We start from the raw sequence: 22,616 nt of genomic DNA on the forward strand, positions 1-22,616 counted from the left end.
TTCACTTGTGAATTAAGCATGTTAATCTCCCTTGTGGATGCTCTAATTTCACATCTTTAGTTAACATCTTAACTTTCCCGAGTGCCCCATCAGATATGACCTCAGCAGAGTTAAGCAGACTGTCACAGACTGGCAAAAAGATTGTTCAAAGATATGGGAACATAAGAAACTGGTCAATCTGAATTTAGGCATACCACCAACTCTTTCGTCTTTCCCTATGCTTTTTCAGTCATTGATCCCCAACATGCCTCTGGTAAAGTCAGGGCAAAGCTGCCATATAGTTTAGACACGCAGACAAATCCCGCTGGAGACTTATTTAGGACAACTCCTTTCTCATGATCTAGACCAACTCTGAACCCAAATCTTTAACGAATTAAAAATATTAAAGATTTTCAGAGCAAGGATTGAATTTAGCATTTAAGATCGGGAAAAGCCAAACACTTTTAAAACTAAATTTAAGACCACTGGAAGAGAGTTGTCATGCCACTACCTGTGCTTAAAGTGACATTCTCTAAGGCAATCCATTAAGTAGGCTTTACAGAAGGGTAACACTGTGCAAGTTAGTGAGAATGGTTTCACAAACAAGTTAATAGTATTAACTAGTAGAATAGTTCCTTATAAAGGTATCTTGAATTTAGCAGGCATATCAAAAAGCATGAAATGTTCTCTTCTGCATTGTGACATGTCAATATTAAAACCATCAGTAGTCATTTTGTATGTTTAACAAAGAATTTCTTTAACACTACACTAATTAGATTGAAATCAAGTTCATTTAGTTTTGTCTACCTTTTAAAAAGTCAGTTTATTGATAACTGTTGTCAAATTACATAAAAGTAAATCCATTCTTGAAATAATCTTCCATTTTAAATTAGGCAAGATATTAGGAGAGAATTGCATAAGCTTTCCATTTTTTAAGTGGGGAAAAAAGCCATTCAATGCACCTTTGTTTAGTTATTTGGAATATAATCTGTAGCAGACATTTGATGTATAAGATGAAATTGAGAATTTACATATAATGATAGTTTTCAGAGTTGCACCTCAATACAGTATTCAAGTTGAAATCAATAGATTTAAAAAGTGTAAAAATGAACAGGCGTGTCTTATCAATAGGCATTTTCTCCAGAAGTCAGCTTTAAGGACTCCCTTCCATTCTCTTATATACTCTTTATGTCCAGTATTTTTCTAGTTTAAACCATTTCATTTCCCTCCTTGGGCCTTGGTCATTTTTTATTTTTTTTAAAATCTCTGCAATGAAATTTATCCGGCAGCTTATACCAATACAAGGTGCGATGCAGGATATTTTGCAATCATAACATCTTCGATTACTGTTCATTTAAACGCAGAACCTGAAGCAACCTCCAGTGTCAGACTACATTTTCCTATATCATCTTACATACAAAATTTATGTAGTCTGGGTGTCTTCCTTTGCTGAAGCCTCAGTTTGTTTTCCTCATACAGCAGTAACACAAAAATCAGTAAGATAAAGGTTTGTCTTGTAAAGTGCTCCTCTAGTTCAGCATGACTATAAAAAGGCATAGGACTAACAGAGAATATTCTATTGTGGTCAAGCTCTCTTTCCTCTCCCATCCTGAATTTTCTCTTAGCTGTATGGTGAGTGCCAGATAAGTGATATGCACTGATGAAGTGAGCTGTAGCTCACGAAAGCTTATGCTCAAATAAATTGGTTAGTCTCTAAGGTGTCACAAGTACTTCTCTTTTTGCAAATACAGACTAACATGGCTGCTACTCTGAAACCTGAAAACATTAACATACAATACATATTTCCAAATTAATATAGCCACAGGCAGTATATGTTATATCTTCATATTAAAAAATAGAAACCTAGACTTCAAGATCAAGCAAGGCTGGAAGCAGCACTTTTGCACTAAGTAGTCTGCTTGTTGTTCAATACTGCACATTTCTCAGGTGTGGTGGTTCAGAGAGTTTCTTGGGGGAATTTTTTTTTTTTTTAATTAGTTTACCACCACTCTCTCACCTTTAACCTCATATTACTGCAGCAAAGGTGCTGGTATTTACCTTCCTGTTTATTTACATTAACAGGAGAACAACAATGTTAACTGTAGCAATGAGGGGCTGAATGATATGCAGAAGCTAAAGCTTATGCTCAGATAAATTTGTTAGTCTCTAAGGTGCCACAAGTACTCCTTTTCTTTTTGCGGATACAGACTAACACAGCTGCTACTCTGAAATCCATCACTAGTTATTGACTATTAAGGAGGTACTGTAATGTTCATATCAGACGCTTTCTAGTAAAAGTCTTGTTTGTTTTTTGCACCCTCTAAACACAATATATTACACATTGTGGCTATCCGCAGTACCAAAACAAACCCAAACCCAGAATGAAAGCATCTTTGTGTCATGTACAGCAATGACACCATAAATACTAAGTACATTTTAACATTAAAAAAATTTACTTTATATTAAAATGTATGATTTAACAAATTTAAAAAAATCCTATTTGAAGTTTTTGGGGCTGAATGGTACTATAAAATGGACAAGTGTCTATACAGTTTTGTGTAAAGATCCACTTCAGTTTTAGCCAGGATACCATTTTCTTTCTGTATTAACTTTTAGACAAAAGTATGCATGCATTAAATTGAACTTCCTTCTAACAGTTTAAAAGGGAAGGAGGAGCCATCTGAATGAACAACAATAGCTTTAAAGGCTATTTTAAGTGATGGAGTTGGCAGAGTAAAGTGCGGAGCTTTAGGAAGCAACAGCTTCCACCACACTGAAAAGCAGCAGCAAGACTAAGCAAGCACAGAATGAATAGGGCACTGGAATTATTTCAGCCTCAGACAGCACCGCACAGAGCCAAGCACACCAGTAGCCCACCACCACCACCCTTAGCCTTCCAGTCATTACACTGTTACCTCACGACACCGGAAGCTGCTTCTTGCCTCCATCTCCCAACACCATACACTCACCACGGTTATGAGGCAGAAGAGGACAAGACAGACACGGAAATCACCTCAAATTGCCAATCCCTCCCATCCATTCCAGTGTTTCCCGAGGGAGACGACGACGACTAGAAGCCACGCTTGAAACTTACCAAAACAACAAGGGCTTTGAAATCATCTCACATCCAGACGGGCCCCCAGCCCCCACCCACCGAGCCCTATTCATCCCAGTTTACCTCAAGTAATTCACTGCCCCCCACTCAGCGGAGGCGAGCAGAGAAATCCCCGAGCACTCCTGTAGTTTCAGCTGTCCCCAGAGGGACCTCCACCCAAATTGCCGGGGCGTGTACCTGATAAGGGACAGGGATTTGGGGAGCCCTTCTATCTCCGGGCCCCACAGCCTCTACTGCGGGCTAAGGGAGCGCCCTCCCTGCCACACAAACACACCCCTTAAACTTCTCCTGGAAAGGGGAGGGAGAGCGCGCTCGGACCCGCGGGTTTAGCAATCCCTCAGCCCCCCCAAAACGAGAAGCGCCCTCCGCCCCAGCCGCCAAGGGAGGCACGCCCAGCACAGGGGCTAGAGGCGCCCCGCAGACCCTCGCCCCACACTGTTACCTCCCCTCCCAAACAACAGTCCTGCCCTGCCACCGGCCCCCCAGATCTGGAAGCGGAGAAGAAAGAGCGAAGACTCAACCCCCCAGCCCTGCGGTGACCTCCCCCGCACCGTACTCACCAGGGAAGGGAGCCAGAGCTCGCTAGCGTCTCCTTCTCCCTAAGTCCCCCACACTCAGCTCCTCGCCGCCATTTTCCTCCTTGCCTGAGTTTAAATAGGAACCAGCCTCTCCGAGAGCCGCCACCAGCCACAGCCGGACTCAGCCCGGCCACCGCGGCGCATTGTGGGATGTGTAGTTCCGACGCGCGCCGGATACCATGGGACCTGTAGTCCTGACGCGACCCTGCCCCTTCACCGCGACTCACCATGGAACCTGTAGTCCTCCACCGAGCCACACACCCCTTTTAAACTTCTTCTCCCAGTGGCCTCCGGGGCTCCCCGCCAATCGGTGGCCTCGATGGGGATTTTTTTCCCCCTTAAATCATTCTGTTTCCGGCGTCCGACTTCCTGGTTCTGGGGAGTTAAATAAGAACACCGGTACCGGGGCGGGAAAGCAGCGTTGTGTGAGCGGTGTGGACCCCACCCCCCCGTCCCACCAGTGGGACCTTGTCTCGTACACACACACACCCCCCTTAACCCTAGCTGAAACCCCCGCACAGAGGCCGGGCAGCCCTCCCAAAGGAAAAGGGACGTGTCGGCACGCAGGCTGCCTAGCGGGGCCGGGGCTGAGGCGCTCGCCGCCTCAGCCCTGCCCAGGGTGCGGGGGGAGCCGTGTGGGAGGGCCCGGCGCCGCACAGCCCTCTTGTAGGAGGGCCCCCTTTGACAAGCAGCCAGCTTTTGTCTGTCTCTTGAGGGTTCTCTTCAGGTTCGCGTCGGTATCTGTGTTACTAGGACTGTGGCTCGCTTGATGGCCACAAAGGGCTCAACTGCCCGATAAGGCCCCGACCCTGCCAGCGGGCCCCCACGGCTCGCAGGGACACAGTTAAACAGAGGCGTACGTGTTCGCCGGGCTGGAGCTGAAGAAAGTCACTCACCCCTGGAGGGCTTCTCTTTTGGGGTCAAGGAACTGAAGGTGGGAGGGGGCTCATCCAACATTTCTACAGAATTCAAACTGGCGTTTCAGACAATCACCCAAACAGCTTAGAGGCGTTGCTATTGTGAGTGGTGAGTGTCGCCCCGCGCTGCGGGAAGAGGGCTTTGCAAGTGGCCGTCGCCTCTGCGATTATCTCAGCGCTGTTTGCTACATCTCTTGGAGTAGGTCAGATGCGTGGTGGATTATCAAGGGCTGCCCCTTGCTGCGTGAAGGGTTATAGCAAAGAATGTGGCCATCTTCATGGGGGAGAAAAGCAGCAGCCACCATCTCGTTTTTATAACGTAGAAGTGCAGTGATTTAAGTTAGAACAAGATTTGAGTGCATTAGTACAGGGACCAGATCTGCCATAGCTCACTCAGTTTTAGGATTCATATTAAGGCACTGTTGTGTTGAGGGAGAGTTCTCCCCAAACACACACTGTGCAAATATTGACATGAAAAAGTGATTTTATGGCAGGTGATCTGCCCTCTTATTTGTTCCTTAGCAGTTTCCTGATTGAGATTAAGGCAGGGCACTTGTGCTCCCTTATCTGTGGAAAAAAGGTCAGACTATACTCAAAAGGTTAAAAAGCAGGGATAAATGATCTAATTAAGACTGTGTATATGCAGGGGAAAGGAAAACCAACTTTTTTCATTAAATGCAGCTAAAATCACAATTATTAATACTGGAACAATTTATGTTATTTAGAAGAAATAGCATGTGGCACGTAAGTTAAGTCCTACATCTGTCTTTTACCAAACTTAATTGAAATTCAGAGATAAAAGTAACTAGGCATAGACAAATACAATCTTGTATATTTATATTACAGTAGTTCAAGATATGGAAATTATATGCATCTTGTACTTGAAGAGTACAAGCCTTCTACAATATGCAAGGCAGTTCTACAAGTTAAATCTTATTAGTATATGGTGGAAAGGAGAAAATTCCACTTCTAAATTTGTATCAGTGTAAATTGGTAATAAACCATATACCTAATTTTAAAAAAACTTTTCAAATTGAAATTTTTAGAACACTTAGAGCAACTGATGACTGTATTCTAGTTAGAAACAATTCTATTTAACTATTGAAAAGTAGCTACATATGATAAATCTGGACTACCAATGAGAAGATTGGAAAGCACTTAACACCCAGCTTCTGGGATTCAGACCAAGTTAAATTGTCTCAGGTTAGAAACCCAGAAATATCCAAAATCACTAATTTTTTTTAAAAAATAGGTCTAAATATGGAATGGTTTATACATTCTTGAGGAGGATAGATCCATTTGTCAATATTGTAAGGGTAAGAAGCCTTACTGCAGTAGGACCTACTAGATTATAACACTAATTTGGACAGCAAATCTGCATAATGTTATAAATTATAATATATGTATTTGAATTCACATTCTGGTTGAGGATAATTCAGATGCTGTAGAAATATAACTGAGAATTCAAAATTCAATGTAACTATTGTAGATGTATTTTAGAGACTTTCACTGTTTAGAGGTTAAATATGTAAAATCTAAATATTGATGTTTATCAATATTAATCCTGTAATTTACAACAAATGAGCAGACTTGCACCTACATGGAGCTCCATGGAAGACAGAGGGGCTGCATGTAAATGTAGAAGACTATCCACACCGTATAGCTTGCCTTAGATTCAGAGAGAGGCATTAACTCTTTATTTTTATGCATCTTTAAGTCCTGATTGCTTATATGTTCTGATTAAGGAATATATACCTGTAGGCATATTCCTGGGAATAATGTATACTCCAAATATAAATGTCAATAAAAAAAAACAACAACACATTTATGCCTCAGCATTGCTTGATGAAGCTACAAACTTAGCTTGAGAACACCAACCAAATTGCTGCCTCAAGAGCATGTTAGAGACATCCTTTTCAGAAACAGAGTAAGACTCCATTCAGCCAGATGAATTAAGGAGTGAGTTTCATTTGAAGTACTTTCCAATTCCATAATTGGAAGTAAGTAGAGCCCCACCCTAACTACTTTTCAGGAGGTAAAAGGATGCATAAAAGTAATTACTAAAAAAAGAAAAACAAGATGTCTTTTCAATGATTTGTGGTCCTATGGATAAAGTTACTGAACTCTTGTATATTAAAAGCCCTCAAATACAAGAAAATGGGCTCTCCTTGCCTCGGCTACCAGCAAGGACTGGGCAGACAGGTCATGAGCCCTTTATGCACTTTCAGTAATTGTACACATTCAACACCTGATAGTGGTAGACCAAATAAGTATCCAGTTCTTAGCTGGAAGTTGATTCCTTTGTCAGAACCCCAATTGGTCAGAAATAAAGTAATTATGAGTTACAGTAATCAGTAGCCTGATCACTGTTTAGCACCTTCCAAAAGACATGTTTGCCTACTAAGGTAGTGCTTACTCAGATGAAGTTATCCTTCATAGAATCAGCTCTGGCTCAGGTGCGTCAACCAAGGACTGTCCACATACACATACTTTACAAGGGATGATACTTTATGCTCCTAGAGGCCTGACATTTTGCTCAAAGTTCTGTCAAATGTTAATTAGCAGCTGTATTTATAAATACTATTACATGTTAGCTATTTTAGTATCTAATTTTCCAGAGCTTCAGGAAGGCTCCTGGGAAAAATAATTTGTTTCAGTTTAAGAGGCAAATCAAGTAGGAATCTAGAAAAAGTTCTAGAACTCCACAGGTCCCAGTAATAAAACCTGCATCTACCCTTCCCTCCTCTATTCCTAAAACACGAGATTTAATTCCCCCCCCACCCACCCTCAAGACTGCACATTTCCTTAATGTTGCATGGAGGATTCTCCTTTAGTTGACTCCACATCCATTTTTAATGTATTACTTAACATGCTTTCTGCAATTTAGAGGGGTGTTTTCTTTCCTGGAATCAAACATAATTTTCTAAATTTGAAGAAATGACTAAGTGCAGTTTTCTTGTGAAAAATGATGTTTGTTCACTCTACTTTGCAGTCGATTTTAGTTGGGCTCATGCATTATTGACAAAATTTTACTATGTTCTTCCTGCAAATTCTATAGTTAGTGCTGCATGAGCGAAAAAGAACCAAATAGATTCCAGGTGGAAGATGGGATTTTTCAAAAAAGTCTATGAAAACAATTACAATTGAAAGTCAATGGGTCAGGCTCTTTTTTTGGGGGGTGGGAAAGGTCTCACCATGCATATACTACACTAAGTTAATGTTTGCAAAGCACTGTATATATAGTATTGTTTGCATATAGTAATTGGGAAGATGGCACCCCTTTGCATTGGAGTTAGAATTCTTGGAGAGCCTACAGTTGTCATGCAGGCATAATGTAGACGCAGCCTATGCTGATGGAACATTTTCTGTAGGTTTAGGAACAACACATCCCCAAACATTACCTATGTAGACAGAAGCACTCTTCTATCAACATCACTGCATCTACCCTGGGGCTTTTGTTGGTATAGGTATGTCAGGCAGGGGTATGGTTTTTCCCCTACATATTTGCATGGGTCAGACATAACTTTTAAGTGTAAACAAAGCCTAAATATAGACATGCTGCACAGCTGTAAAAATTGCTACTCACCTGCCTTATATTGGTACAAGTGTCTACGTAAGGGCTTAGCAGCAATACATTTGTGTAGCTGCACTTCCGGGGGGTCGTGTGTGGGGAAGGGGAGAATCAAATCTAATGTAGAAAATTCCTCATAGCCACTGTCTGCACCAGCATAGAAGGATCATTATGTGTACCATGGAGACAGAAGAAAGAGGTGCCTCCTGTCAGCAGGCACTAAGCAAAGATTATCAACAGGAAAGAGATAAAATGTTGGAAAATGGGAAGAAACCCAGATGCACTTTGCATAGTTATGTGCATACTTTGTATAATACTTTCTCCCTAGGCACGGTTAGTGCTTTTCAGATGGCTTGACTACTTAATTGACCAAACTACAAAAAGCAACTGATTTAGTGTAGTAATAAAACATGGATTTAATGGCAACAAAAAAAATTAAAATTACAGAATTAAAAAAGTATCATAAATACATTTCAGAAACAATTACAGAATACCAGCAAAAAACTTTCTATGAAGCAAGGTCTCCTATTAGACATTTTACCAAGCAAATGAATAATCACTAGTTTACATACATCAGAAAACATAGCTTTTGTGCTATGTTTTACAAACAAAAACAAACAAACAACCAATTACATAAACTTTACAGGGGTCAAAAGTAAAATAACTGATGGTGTTTTAGCACAATTTTAGCCTATATAGTGGTGGATAAAGAGATGTTTTAAACAGAGTAATTTTTCTTGATGCATTAGAAAAAGCAATGCATTTCAGCACTCAAGTAGATTAACTGGAAGAGAACAGACAAATCAGTTAAATTAAACGGAAAGTACAGTTTAACATCAATTAAAAAACCAAGCTTCCATATTTGTTGCAAGCAGACAGTTCCACATTAATCATGGTTCATGAGCAATATAATATGGAGTACATTGCTGGTTTAAGTGTAGAGTCAACTCTACGTAAGAGTTTTACTGGATAATTGTAAAAAAATGTTAAGACACTATTACAGTTTGTAAACATTACTCTCTTGTTTATGATAGTTAAATCCATAGTTTCAACTTCTGAGGCTTAAAACTAGTAACGATAAAGAGAGGTTTAATATTTATAACTTTACCATTTACAGTATTGAGGTCCTTTTTAGCCAACAGTTCTCAGTACTAGCATATATTACGTTTGGGGGGGGGGGGCGGGGGGAGAAGCAGCCAACATTCAGACAGATTAATGAATGCATCAGAGTAGCAATGTACCTCCAACTTAACTAGATATAGCAGTCATTCCAATAGGTAACGTTGGGAGACAATCAGATGTAGATGATACATTTATAAAAATCATAGTTCATTGCTCCCTCTGCCAAATCATCTAATAGGAAACCCAATTAAATAAATTTATAGCATGTGAAGTACCACTGCTTCATTATTTGACAATATTGTGCATTTAGAAATTTTTCTCATATACATCTTGGAGCTGGAGTGAAGCAAACTCTGAAAGAAAATATGTACCATTAGGGCCTGATCTAACTCCTGTTGGGGGTCTTTTTGTTGACTTTAATAATTGGATCAGGCCCTAGTTGAAGTACTGCCTCAAAAACAGCATCAGTAAATCTGTACAGTGGTTTTAAATAACAGTTCAAAATTTAAAAAATACAAGTTTCATGTTCTGAGGGTTAAAATAAGAGGATCCAATTTTGGTTTCACAATAAGTTATTTGCACAGTAAGTTTTTTCTATTTGAAACTGATAAGAGCTTTTGTCAGGTGACTTTACTATGCATGCTCCCCTCCCCCAAATAAACCTTACCTCTGAAGGACTCCTGACGTGCAACTGAAGTCTAGAACTATACAGGACAGAACAGAAAATTGACTGAAATGACTAAAAGATTATTTATGATTTAAGTAAAATGCTTATACAAATTAATAGGACTATTCATAGAGTTGTCACAGGACTAGAGAGTTTTTGCCTCAGATTTTGCACTGAGATCTAATACAACCTCAGCTAAGTCAATGGGGCTGAAGGAAACATAGATGCAGAACTTGGCCTTTAATGTATTTGAAGTTTATAATACTATTAAAATGAAAAATATCAAACTAGTTTTGTGAAGGTCTGACAAACCTACAAAAACAAGGAAATTCATTACTTGTGATAAAATACATGTTGTTAGTGTATGATCTTAAACACTTTGGATAATATTTCCAGAAGTGCCTAAGATCCAGATTTTTAAAGGTATTTAGACATTTAACTCCCACTGAACTCAGTGGGAATTAGGCACCTAAATACTTTTAAAAGTTTGGGCTTATTTTATTTAGAAGTTCAAGGCCCAGATCCTCAAAGATATTTAGGCCTCTAATGCCCCTTGATTCCAAAGGGAGTTTGGGGCCTAAATACCTTTGGGTCTCTGGGCACAAGTCCTAAGTGCTCTTAAGACATGTAGGCACTCTGAGAATTCCACCCTTGACATCAGTGTGCTTTAAAGATGAAGAGGCAGTATGCACTCCCAACCGTAATCCTGAATTAAATATATTTGAGTTAGGCCCCAATGTAGCAAAGCACTTATGCAGATCAGTCTCATTGAAGTCAATGAGAGTTAAGTATGCTTTGCAGAATTAGGGTCTTGTTATAGCTTCAGAGATATAGGTTAGTTTAGTATTTTGGTTGTTGTTTCAAAGATGGTAGAAGAGGTTGTTGGACAATATTTCCAAATGTACAAAATTTAAAAAAATCAATGGTCAATCACTTGGAAATTTTTAATTGCTGACCCCTCTTTCATAGCTTCCTCCTAAGTATTGTGCTTAATGCAAGTACACGAGTCCTGAACGTGTCACAGATTTTCTTCCCACCATGGAACAAAACAATGTGTGACAAATTTTATTTGGCAGTATAAAATGAATTCAAGACAGGCTGCAGTGTACAGAGATGGGGTTCTTATTTTTGAAGATTGTTAAAATTTACTCTTTCAAATACAATAAAAATTATTATTAGGTGGGTTCAGGGCTTTGTACTCATAATCAAAAGGGAATATTAGTACAGTTATTTATTAGTCTTACTAGTATCCTAACTTCTACTTCCCTAACCCATAATCTTCCCTTCCCCCTTACATGTTATTGTCACCCACGCTCAAATCAGGTAGAAAAAACAACAACCCACCACTCCAAAAACAAACAACAACAAAAACTGAAAACAGAAATAATCGGTCTACATATTAACCTACAGGGAATTTTGAACAATAAGATCAAGTTACTATTTTTAGTCATTACCACTTCCAGTCATCACACAAAAGTCCCTGCCTCAGAACAGCCAGCTCAGAGTCTGCTCCCTAATGCAAGTCACACTTGCTTTGTGTGAATAAGCCACATCCCTCCCATCCCCAACTTTCCATCTTCCATTATTTGATATTCCAAACAGTCACTGAAACATATGTAGAATTACACTGTAAAGTTGTCAAAACACACTGCATTAAGTGCAAAGAACTTTTTTTTTTTTTTGCTGCAAGTTGTTTAAAGTTTACTGAAATGTCTTAATATTAAGGCACAGGCCTAGTTCATTTCACGCATTTTGATATTCCACAGTGAGCATCCAAAAATGCAACAGAATGACAAAAAACAACGATTTTTATCTTTAAAAGAAATAGTGGGAGTTTCTCTCATGCTACAAGACTGAGATACCTATCTTTATTTTACAGATGTTGTATGTGCGTATGCACACAGTATCCATACACACAATAATTATATGCCAAGGACACTTCAAATGTTAAATTATTTGACTTCAGAAGTGTAGATTCCTTAAAGTGTCCATTATGTATGACATGCAACAAGAATAGCATTCAAGTACATTTTGTTCAGTGAATTCATAAGCAGGGCGCTAGAAATGTACTTTTCCATAATATTGAAGGAAAAAAGATAGGGGCTAAAATTTTGAAAAAAAACAGGACCCTAAAATCAAGTTACCACTTAGGCTCCTAAATAAGTGGCCAGAGTTTGAAGAGTGTTAAATACTCTGCAGTGCCCATTCTGGGAGTCTGGCTACTTAATTGTAACTGCTGGGTGTTCCACGCTTTGGAAAATCTGTCCCCTTTTTAGGTGCATAGGTATAGATGTAGCCTAATTTTACTCTTCCCCCCCCCACCCGCTTTTTTTTTTTCCCCCAGAAAATCTTGGTCTGAATATTTTTGCGATGGATGGGGAAAAAGGAAAAAATTCTTATTCAAGAAAACGTTTGCATCTGTAATGTAAAAGCAATATAACTTTTATCCTTTATTCACAGTGTTCTTAGTGTAGGAATTCCCTTCTCAGGGTAAAAGATTTTACCTATATAATAACTAGTTTTTGGCCATTTCAGCTGGAAAGTGGCCCAAAACCTAAATGTATGGTATACTTACAGTTGCAATTACTTATCAGAGAAAGCATTGTCTTGTGAGCAGTATGGTAGAGAGACTAAGCAGGTCACACCAAAACTGCTCATAAGATGATACTTTTATCAAATGAGGCATTCATGATTATACAAATACATTTATTAAAATTGTTAAAAAAATATATATTTTAGTTCCATGGTAAACATTTTTAGTAGAAATGTACAGGTTTATGAGAAATCACACGATACTCCTACATACCATTTGCACATGGGAACAGTTAGGGCAAATTAGAAAATGGGTTCATAAGACTTAAATAGCATTAGATATACCAGTCATGACAATGTGGGTAACTTACAAAAATATCAGTTGTCATAGTCAAACAAGCGCTTAGATCAACGTGGCAACACCTAAGATTAAGAAATTGGATGGCTCCAGGGATTGGTAATACGATATGGAACCTTCAGTCTCTCACTCGCTTGCTTTTCACAGAAGTGTGGTCAGCAGTCAGGTGTGATTCATTCACTGGACTAGGAATTAGGAATCCTGATTTCTACTCCCAGCAGAGGCAATGATCCTCACTGTGTCCTTGGACAAGTCACTTAATCTGTCAGTTTCTTATATACTGAGAACACTGCTATTTACCTGCCTCACTGGAGGGTTATGAGGATTTATGCTTGTAAAGTGCTCTGAACATGCTGTGTGATAAGTGGCAAATACTGTTTAATGGAGTGTAGCTTAGGTGAACATGTCAAAAAACTGTTTCTACTGTATGTGAATGCATGGGTCAATCTGAAATGAATAGGTGGTCTATAGCCAGTTTCTAGGGGGAGAAATTGGGTAGATACAGCTGAACTTTTTACAAGTGGCCCCTCAACAGTCCTACTAGATTCTGCTTCACTTCACTAAAAAACTAAAAGACACTGCACTGCTTCGAGGAACACAAGATAGGGTACAAGAAAGAACCTGGTCAGCCAGTGAAGGGAGGGAGGGGAGAAATAGTATTAAAGAAAAACCTACATATGGATAAATTTTAAATAACTATTCTTTCAAGAAAGTTGTATATATGATATTTTGTGGCATTAATACTTAAGGAACTGTAAACCTTCTTCCTAAATCTTAACCACAACAGACACTTCAGAACATGTGACAGTGTAATTTAATGCACATCTCTAGTGTTTTATGCACCCAAGGCATATATTATAAAGTCAGCTCTACTGCATAAGTCAACTGTTTTCTGAACAGAATTCTGCGTGCTGGAGAAATAGGATCCAATTGGCTGAAAGGATGGCAAGTAGTACAAGAATCCATACAAAATCGATGCCATTGGTTGGGGATAAGAGGCCTATAATGCAGTGTTTACTAGACCACTTAATTATACCAGCATCAGACTTTAGTACTTCTGAAAAGACATTCTGAAATGGTCTACAGATTTAAATATAAATCATATCTAAAACAGTGTTTAAGTAATGAGCTATGGAGATATAAAAACTTAAATCTGAATTTGAAACCAAAACAAGTGGCAGCCTAATGTAAGTAATTAAAAATCTTAGCACCTGAAAAAAAAAAATTGCAGCTACAGAAAGTACATTTCCTGAACTCAATTTCATAGTCTTTATGAAAAAGCCATGTGTAACTTTCAAACAGGTCAGTGCCAAAATTAAAGAAAAATTACCAGGGGAAATTTTCACAAAATTTGGCCATAGGGTAAAATGCTGGCCTCACTAAAATCTATGACAGCTTTTCTACTTATTTCAATGGCACCAGGATTTCACCCTAGATGTTTAATTGGCAACTTGTTTCCAAACAAGACATTACAATCTATTTCAAAACTCCCTATGTACACTGGCAATTCTGAAAGGTGACTGCATCCAATAATCTGTGTGTCTACCTAAAATATCACAATCACCTAAGAGGAAGTTAGGTATATTAAGTCAGAACTTGATGAGCAGGTTATATAAATCAAGTTTTATATATTCTTTGAAGGGAAATAGATGTCATTCACTCTTTTTTTTTTTTTTTGGCCATGCTAACATGTATTTCAGACATACTATCTCTTACTCCAATATCAGAATGTGATAAAAAGAAGAGTCTGTTGTGCAAAAGTTTAAAGTTAAACATACATGGTCAGATATTTTTGGCCCAGAATTTAGGTTTTGTAAAACCACCAGTTTTCTAAACCGTAATATTAATGAAAATGTTTCCAAGTTGTTTTTTTTAAAATTTCAAATAAACAGATTGTTTAGACTGAAATATTCCCCTGAAATGTCTGTCACTCAAACATTGCAGAATTGTGCTACTAAGAGCCAGAAAGTGCAAGTGATTTGTCTATTTTCATTGTCCAAGTTGAGTGAAACTGAAAGAGGCAAACACTAATTGTAAAGTAAATTAGATTAAAAAGTGACCAGTTTTCATAATAAGTTATGTATTAATAAAAATGTGTTTAAAATATATTTTAACTTGATAGTGTCCATTTAAATCATAACAAGACAGACAAATAGCCTATGATTCTGCAGTGACAGATATTTTTTAATCACAGTCTTCTGTCAATATGTCATCTTCCGATTTCAGCTTCCATCTCATAATACTTTTGATTTTCTGGTTCTGGGCGATGCTCCATCTTCTAATTTTACTGCTCCATTGACAAAGTTAGCTGAAATTTTAAAACAGGGAAAGCGAAAGTACAGGTAAAATGCTATTTGCCTCTGTAGAATGCAAAACAAAAAGTTGATATGCAAACCTAAAAACGTCAGATGACAATATTCAACACTTAATTTAGGCAAAGCTCTGGGGTCTTCCAGTAGAGAGGTGGAACAAGGTAATGTTTTGAAGGACTTATAGAATACTTACCTACTAACTCTCCCTATCATTCCTTTTGCCAGTGGAGGATGGAACCTGAAGATTTTGTTTTACTATAGTTGTGTGTGAACTATCAATGCTAACACAATAAAAGTCTATGGTAACCTACGATATTTGTCCCATAGTATTAAAATCTTGTGCAGTCACTGCGAATCAACCTGTATGAGTTAACTTCAAGCTAGCCTGGATCCCTCTATTCAGAACTTGAAAAATCCACTCACTCTAAGCAAGTGGGAAGCTTGGCCTGGGGATTTAGGGAACCACCACCATCAACTTCAGCAGAATCAGATTTAAACAAACCAAAACAAAACCAAACCAAAACAACCCTCCCCCACCCCACATTTCTAGCCCTTATGATTGCAAGGGTAAGGGTAAGTGTAAACCAATGCAGTGTTGTCCTCCTGCACCTACAGACGTTCAACCTCTCCTGGTCATTGATTTTCCCACCTACAGCAGAGTGTGAAGTCCACAAGATTACAGTTTCACTGTTGCTATTTAAAATACTGTGGGCAGCTGTGAAGCTCAAGAATAGTGTCAATTTCATGCTTCTGTATGGAAAAACAATGAAGAGCAGCAGTGTAGTTTATACATAGGAAAAAAAGAGAAGGATCCACAAGGCTGGAGGAGAAGTAGAGAAGCAGACACACTTCTTTTACAGCAGCTTGAAGGCTCTGAAAGGTAGTGGAGAGTAAAAGCTGCTTCTCCGACACCCATTAAGATCATAGGGAGTATTTCCATTGACTTCCAGGGGCACTAGATTATGTGCTTAGTAGTGTATCTAAATCTGAAGCACCACAGCCTCTTAGGTAGAGAAAGATATGAACAAGGGCGCTCCCAAAAAGGGTCCAGAGACAGCATCCTGGTAGAAATTCCAGCAACTGGTAAATAGGCTTCTCATGAGAGCACTGTTCTGGATCTTACAGGTGAAGACTCCCAGCCTACTTCTGCCAAATAGGGTTAGTTCTCCTACTAGATGTAATTTTCTTCCAAATCTTGCCTATGCACTATAATAGGAAATCTTTGTTCACTACAGGTCCCCTAGTGATTACAATTTAATTTCACAGTAGTTTTTTTTTTTTTTTAAGGGTCCAATTGTCACTATAAAAAGAAGTCTCTGTAATTTGGTGTAGAATTTAGAAGAGTGACAGCAATTTGTTAATTACCTAAAATTAAATAAAAGTAGAATTTATGGTTATCGAGAAAAAAACGGCCACCTTAAAAGCCTCACTAATCAGGATAAAATAGACAACGTACAGTTTTTATTTGTAAGCATTCAAAAAGATGTATTCTAAAGTTGTAATAGAACTTTAAGACTAATATTTTTTAAACTTTTCAACCTAGTAATATGCAGAATTTGTGGAATCTGTATCTGTGCAGAGTTCACTAAAGGACATCAACTCTAGAAAGAACATTAGCTCTGTGGGCTTTTGTTAATTTAGGTTTTTATTATAGTGCAGTATTGTCTCTCTGCTGGCTCGAGTTAGCAACATGCAATACAGCATACCATGAGTAAGTATATTTTGAAGGAAACTATTTTCTAACTTTGAGGAAGTGAAAAATGACATCTATTTTCACCATATAATAAGAAATGGACCACACGTTAGCTTCCACAAGGAAAATACAAAAAGATTTCAAGAACAAATCAAGCATAAAAATATTTACAGTATATATCTGAAGTGAATTAAAAAATCCCTACTGACCTCTGTTTGGTTCTTTTTTTGTTGATTTACTCTTTGTGTAAGTTATTTTTTTCTTAGGAATCTGGTTCTGGATATGCTCTCTCCATTTCTTTAGCTGGAAATTTATAAATTTCCACATCATCCAGGCCTGTGTTAGACAAATTGCAGCCAAGCAACTAATCCTAAAAAGTTTCAGATTAAAATAAGAAGTTAGGTAAAAGTTTCAACTATACATTGTTACACAACAAAGCAACACCAAATGTCCATCTTAAAAAGTTGCTGATCACTCCTAGAAAAGACAGTTACCTTTTCCGTACCTTTTACCTTTTTCGAGATGTGTTACTTAGAGCCATTCAACTTAGGTGTGTGTGCTTGCCACATGCACTGGTGCCGGAAGTTTTTCCCTCAGCAGTATACATAGGGGACTGGCTCCAGCACCCCCTGGAGTGGCGCGCACATGCTGCGGTATATAGGGTGCCACCAGTTCCCCCCACACTCAGTTCCTTGTTGCCGGAAACTCCGACAGTGGGGAAGGAGGGCGGGTTGTGGAATGGACGTAAGCAACACATCTCGAAGAACACCAGTTATGGAAAAGTTAACTGTCTTTTCTGCTTCGAGTGCTTGCTCATGTCCATTCAACTATGGTGACTCCCAACCAGTACCCCTCGGAGGTGGGTAGGAGTTCATGGACGTGTAGATTGCAGCACAGCTCTGCCGAACCCAGCGTCGTCCCTGGCCTGCTGAGTGATGGTGTAGTGGGCCGTGAACGTGTGCACCAAGGACCACGTCATGGCTCGACAGATGTCCTGGATCGGGAAGTGTGCCAGGAAGGCTGCCGAAGATGCCTGCACTCTGGTTGAGTGGGCTTGGACGATTGGCGGCAGAGAGACTCATGCCAACTCATAGCAGGTCTGAATGCCAGAGGTGATCCAGCTAGAAATCCTCTGTGTGGAGACCGGGAGGCCCTTCATCCTATCAGCTGTAGAGAAGAAAAGCTTACAGAAAGGCTTTGTCCGATCTAGTTAGAAAGCCAGGGCCCTTCTTACTTCCAAAGCATGAAGCTGCCTCTCTTCACTAGTCTCATGGGGCTTAGGGGAGAAGACTGGAAGGAAGATGTCCTGGCTCATGTGGAAAGTAGACACCACTTTGGGAAGGAAGGCCAGGTGGGGCCGGAGCTGGACCTTGTCCTTATAGAAGGCTGTGTATGGCAGTTCTAAGGTCAGGGCTTGCAGCTTGGAGACTCGCCTCACCACGAAAGCTACCATCCACAATAGGTGAGACAGAGGGCATGAGGCAGGTAGTCTAAGATTGACTGCACCAAAGAATGCACAGGGGAGATGCCCTATTGGGCTGTCCAACAGGAGAACCTCGTCCACTTTGCCAGGTACGTCTGTTTAGTTGAGGGCTTTCTACTCTTGAGGAGGACTTTTTGGACCCCTTCCAAACAGGCCTGTTCCTCAGGGTTCAGCCATGCAACATCCACGCCATGAGGTGGAGGGACGCAAGACTGGGGTGCAAGAGTTGACCGTGATCCTGTGACAGCAGGTCTGGTCAGTTCGGCAGGGGCCATGGAGGGATCGCTGACAAGCTTGATAGCGTCCCAAACGAGTGCTGGTGAGGCCATGCTAAGGCGATCATGATAACCTCTCTTGATTTTTGCCGGGACCTTGCTGATCAGTGGAATCAGAGGGTATGTATACATCAGGCTTCCTGCCCACAGCAGGAAAAAGGCATTGGAGAGGGAACCCTTGCCCAGACACCAACTGGAGCAAAACCTGTGGCACCTCCTGTTCTGCCTGGTGGTGAACAAATCCACTTGGGGAGTTCCCCACCTCTGGAAGATCATGCCAGCTACCTCCGGGTGGAAAACCCACTCATGGTGAGAGAGGAGTCCCTGCTTAGGTGATCTGCTTGCATGTTCTTGGCACCTGGAAGGCGACACGCTTCTATATGGATTCCGTGGCCGATGCAGAAGTCCCAAAGACAGAGTTCCTCTTGGCAGAGGGCTGAGGATTGTGCTCCCCCTTGTCTGTTGACGTAGAACATCAAGGCTGTGTTATTCGTCAGGACTGACTACTCTGCCCGACAGGTGAGGTAGGAAGACCGCGCTCGCTCTGCGCACCACCCTGAGCTCTTGGATGTTTATGTGTAGCGTCATTTCCTCTGGGGACGACATACCTTGGGTTTGGAGGGTGCCGAGGTGTGCCCCCCAGCCGAGGTCCGAGGCGTCCAAAACCAACTTGACCACAGGTGCCATCTTTTGTTGGTGCTGGTGGGCGCTCACGGACCCCCCGGCCCCACCCCAGCCCTGACTCCGCACCCTCCCTGCCCCTATTGGATCCCTCCCCAAATCCCCGCCCTGGCCCTGCCTCTTCCCCAAGCGCACTGCGTTCCCCTTCTTCCCAGGCTTGCAGCACGAAACAGCTGTTTCATGGTGCAAGCGCTGGGAGGGAGGGGGGAGAAGCAGGACATGTCGGCCCACTGAGGGGAGGCTGAGCAGAGGCGGTGGTGAGCTGGGGTTGGGAGCTGTCGGTGGGTGCTCCGCACCCACCAATTTTTCCTTGTGGGTGCTCCAGCTGAGTGAGGAGTACTGATGAAGGGAACTCCTTCCAGGACTTTCCCGGTGTTGGTCCACCATCACAGCGAGATAAGTACCATCAACAGGATGGGAACAACCTTTTCCAGGAGGTCCCTGGACTAGGAGTAGACTGTCAGCAACCATTGCTACAGGGGTCACATCCGGAGCATGGTGTAGTGCACCAGATATGTACATGCTGCCATGTGACCTAGTAGGTGCAGGCAAACCCTGGCCGTGGTCAGGGAAAACGTGGAGACTTTTGCAATGAGGTCTGTCAGTGCCCTGAATCTCTCCAGCAGCAGGAACACCTTGGCGCAGATCAAGTCGAGCACCGCTCCAATGAACTCTATCCTCTGTACTGGAACTAATATGGATTTTTTTTCCGTCATTTTTTTGTCAAAAGGCCAAGACGATGGCAGGTGGCTAATAACTTCACAACATCCCTTTGGATCTGGAGCTGCCCTTGACTAGCCAGTCGTTGAGGTATGCGTAGATCTGGACACCCCAACATCTGAGGTAAGCAGCCACCATCAACATACACTTGGTAAATACCCGCGGTGCCAAATGGAGGACTGCAAACTGATAGTGTTTGGGACCTACCGTAAACTGGAGGAAGCGTCTGTGTCCCTCAAAGATGGCGATGTGAAAGTATGTATCTTTCAGATCAAGGGCTGTGTACCAGTCTCCTGGATCCAGGGAGGGGATGATGGAGGCCAGGGAGATCATGCGGAACTTCACCTTCGCTAGGCAGCGGTTCGAGTCTTGCAGGTCCAGGATCGGTCACAGACTGCCTTTGGCCCTCGGGATTAAAAAGTAGCAGGAATTGAACCCCTTGTTCCTGTACTCTGGAGGAATGACCTCCACCGCACCTAGCTGCAGTAACCCCTCTATCTCCTGCGCGAGGAGACTCTCGTGAGAAGGGTCCCTGAAGAGGGAAGGGGAAAGAGGGCTGGGAAGGAGGAATAGAAAGTAACTGAAGGTGTAACCCCACTCCACTGTACTGAGGACCCATCGGTCCAATGTTATAGATGCCGACACAGGGAGGAAAGCAGAAAGGCGGCTGGCAAAAATAGGGGAGGAAGGATCCTGGGAATAGTCCGGTAGGTTGCCCTTGGGCATATCCTCAAAACGAGCGCTTGCCACCTGATTGAGGATTGAGCTTGACTCAGAGGCCTGCAAAGGCTGTTGGCTAGGATGCCGCTTGTAGCCTCTGGATTTCTTACAGGGAGGCTCCGGGTGAGGGTGGCTCGCCTGGCTCTGAGGTTGCTGCAGCTTAAACTGCTTGTGGGCAGGGCCAGAAACATACAGGCCCAGCGTTTTAAGGGTAATGCGGGAGTCCTTTAGGTCATGGAGCTTATTGTCTGTCTGTTCCACAAACAGGGCTTTCCCATCAAAGGGAAGGTCTTGCATCAACTGCTGAGCCTCCGTGGACAAGCCAGAGAGGAGCAGCCAGGATGCCCGGCGCATGGCGATGGCCGAGGCCATGGTTCGGGAGGCAGCGTCTGCCGCATCCAGTGCTGCCTGGAGCTTCGCCCTGGCCGCAGTCGTGCCTTCCTCCATAATTGCCTGGAACTCCTTCCTAGAAGCCTCAGGAAGAGAGCCCTCGAACTGGCCATAGCTTGCCACATGTTAAAATCATAGCGTCCCAGGAGGGCTTGATGGTTGGCCACCCTCCACTGGAGACTAGAGGACAAATAAATCTTATGCCCAAACAAGTCTAGTGTCTTGGAGTCTGTTCTTAGGGGTAGCCCCAGCTTGACCTTGTCGCTTCCTGTGGTTAACCGCTTCTACCACTAGGGAGTTGGGAGCAGGGTGGGTGTACAGGTACTCGTGGCCTTTGGATGGCATAAAGTACTTGTGCTCAGCCCCCTTGGAGATGTGTGGCAGGGAGGAGGAACTTTGCCATAGGGCATTATTGATCTTAGAGGCCTCATCATGAAGGGGTAGAGCCACCCTGGCTGATGCTGTGGAGCAGAGAACATCAAAGAGAGAGTCTGAGGGCTCCTCTAGGCTCCTCCACCTGAAGACCCAGGTTGGCAGCAACCCTTTTCAGTAGTTCCTGGTGCACTTTAACGTCATCCAGAGGAACCGAGGGAGGGGGCCCTGTTATAGCCTTGTCTGGTGCTGTAGGGTCCCCCAAAACCACTGGTGGCCCAGTGGCTTGTTCCCCTGCTCCCTCTTGGACCTGCAGGGTCCTCGTGCCCAAGGCTTTGTGCACTGGGGCGGGGGGGGGGGGAAGACAGAGAGGCAGCTGGTCTCTCTCAGGCTCCCAACACCAAGCGGGTGGACTGGGAGAACCCCGCAGGTTCCATGGGTACCATGGCACCGGCCACTGCCTGAAACCACGGGGCCGGTTTCGGTGCTGACAATGTAGCCGTACTGGTACTGGAGCTTGTCCCGCCATCAGGGAACCTCCCTCCGAACCAGGGCTGGATCCTGAGCAGTCGCTCCCAGGTGACCAGGACAGAGCGGAACAGTGGCTCTATCCCGACTGATGCTGGTCACTCCACCTGGAGTCTCATCTGGAGCGGGGTCTTAGGGACCAGTGGTGCTTGATGGATCCGTGACAGCTTGTCTCACGCTTGACGAGCAGTACCAGGATGAGGAGCAGGACCAGGAGTCGGAAAGGGCCCAGTGCCGGGAAGCACCTGCACGCAGTGATACCCTCCTAGGGGGACTGGCAACGGTCCGAGGATCGGTAACATTGATCCACTGACAGGTCCCTGGAGCGGTACCGCGGTCTCGGAGATACCAGGTGCCGGGACCGGTACTCCTGCCGGGGGGCGCATGCCTCTAAAGGTATGTGGCTGGCGACCTGCACCTTGAGCCTCTCTACCCAAGGTTCATGGACCAAATGGGGCTGCGCTGCATCTGCCTTTTGCAGTCAGATGCATGGTGGCTACTGGAGGGCGAGCATTTGCAGGACGTCCCCCACAATGGGGAATGGTGCTGCTGACGTGGGGACTGAAGCAGTCTGAATACAGGTTTACCCCATAACCGGAGAAC

The 22,616-nt window shown here is 42.5% G+C and overlaps 2 protein-coding genes across 14 annotated transcripts in view; both read right to left on the minus strand.

Moving 5' to 3' along the window:
- NCOA3 (nuclear receptor coactivator 3) overlaps positions 1 to 4,701 on the minus strand; it is a 166,089-nt gene extending 161,388 nt beyond the window's left edge. For 7 of the 11 annotated variants that reach the window (XM_037916010.2, XM_043526683.1, XM_043526684.1 and 4 more), the window contains exons 1-2: positions 4,569 to 4,701; positions 3,655 to 4,047 (exon numbers count right to left, since the gene is read on the minus strand). The gene's annotated coding sequence lies outside the window, so the exon portion shown is untranslated. Of the gene's footprint in view, positions 1 to 3,654; positions 4,048 to 4,568 lie in introns of those variants that run through there. The other 4 variants (XM_043526686.1, XM_037916006.2, XM_037916008.2 and 1 more) reach the window with 3 other exon arrangements.
- A 3,850-nt stretch (positions 4,702 to 8,551) lies between these two features.
- The window catches only part of LOC102947000 (translocating chain-associated membrane protein 1), a 51,548-nt gene continuing 37,483 nt past the window's right edge, over positions 8,552 to 22,616 (minus strand). For all 3 annotated transcript variants that reach the window (XM_007059834.4, XM_037916016.2, XM_043526707.1), the window contains 2 exons: positions 17,054 to 17,214; positions 8,552 to 15,147 (listed from right to left, as the gene is read on the minus strand). In XM_007059834.4, the coding sequence (XP_007059896.1) occupies positions 15,074 to 15,147; positions 17,054 to 17,214 (235 nt within the window). In that variant the 3' untranslated portion in view covers positions 8,552 to 15,073. The remainder of the gene's footprint in view (positions 15,148 to 17,053; positions 17,215 to 22,616) is intronic.

The sequence above is a fragment of the Chelonia mydas genome, chromosome 13, assembly GCF_015237465.2.
Source record: "Chelonia mydas isolate rCheMyd1 chromosome 13, rCheMyd1.pri.v2, whole genome shotgun sequence".
Taxonomy (NCBI): domain Eukaryota; kingdom Metazoa; phylum Chordata; order Testudines; family Cheloniidae; genus Chelonia; species Chelonia mydas.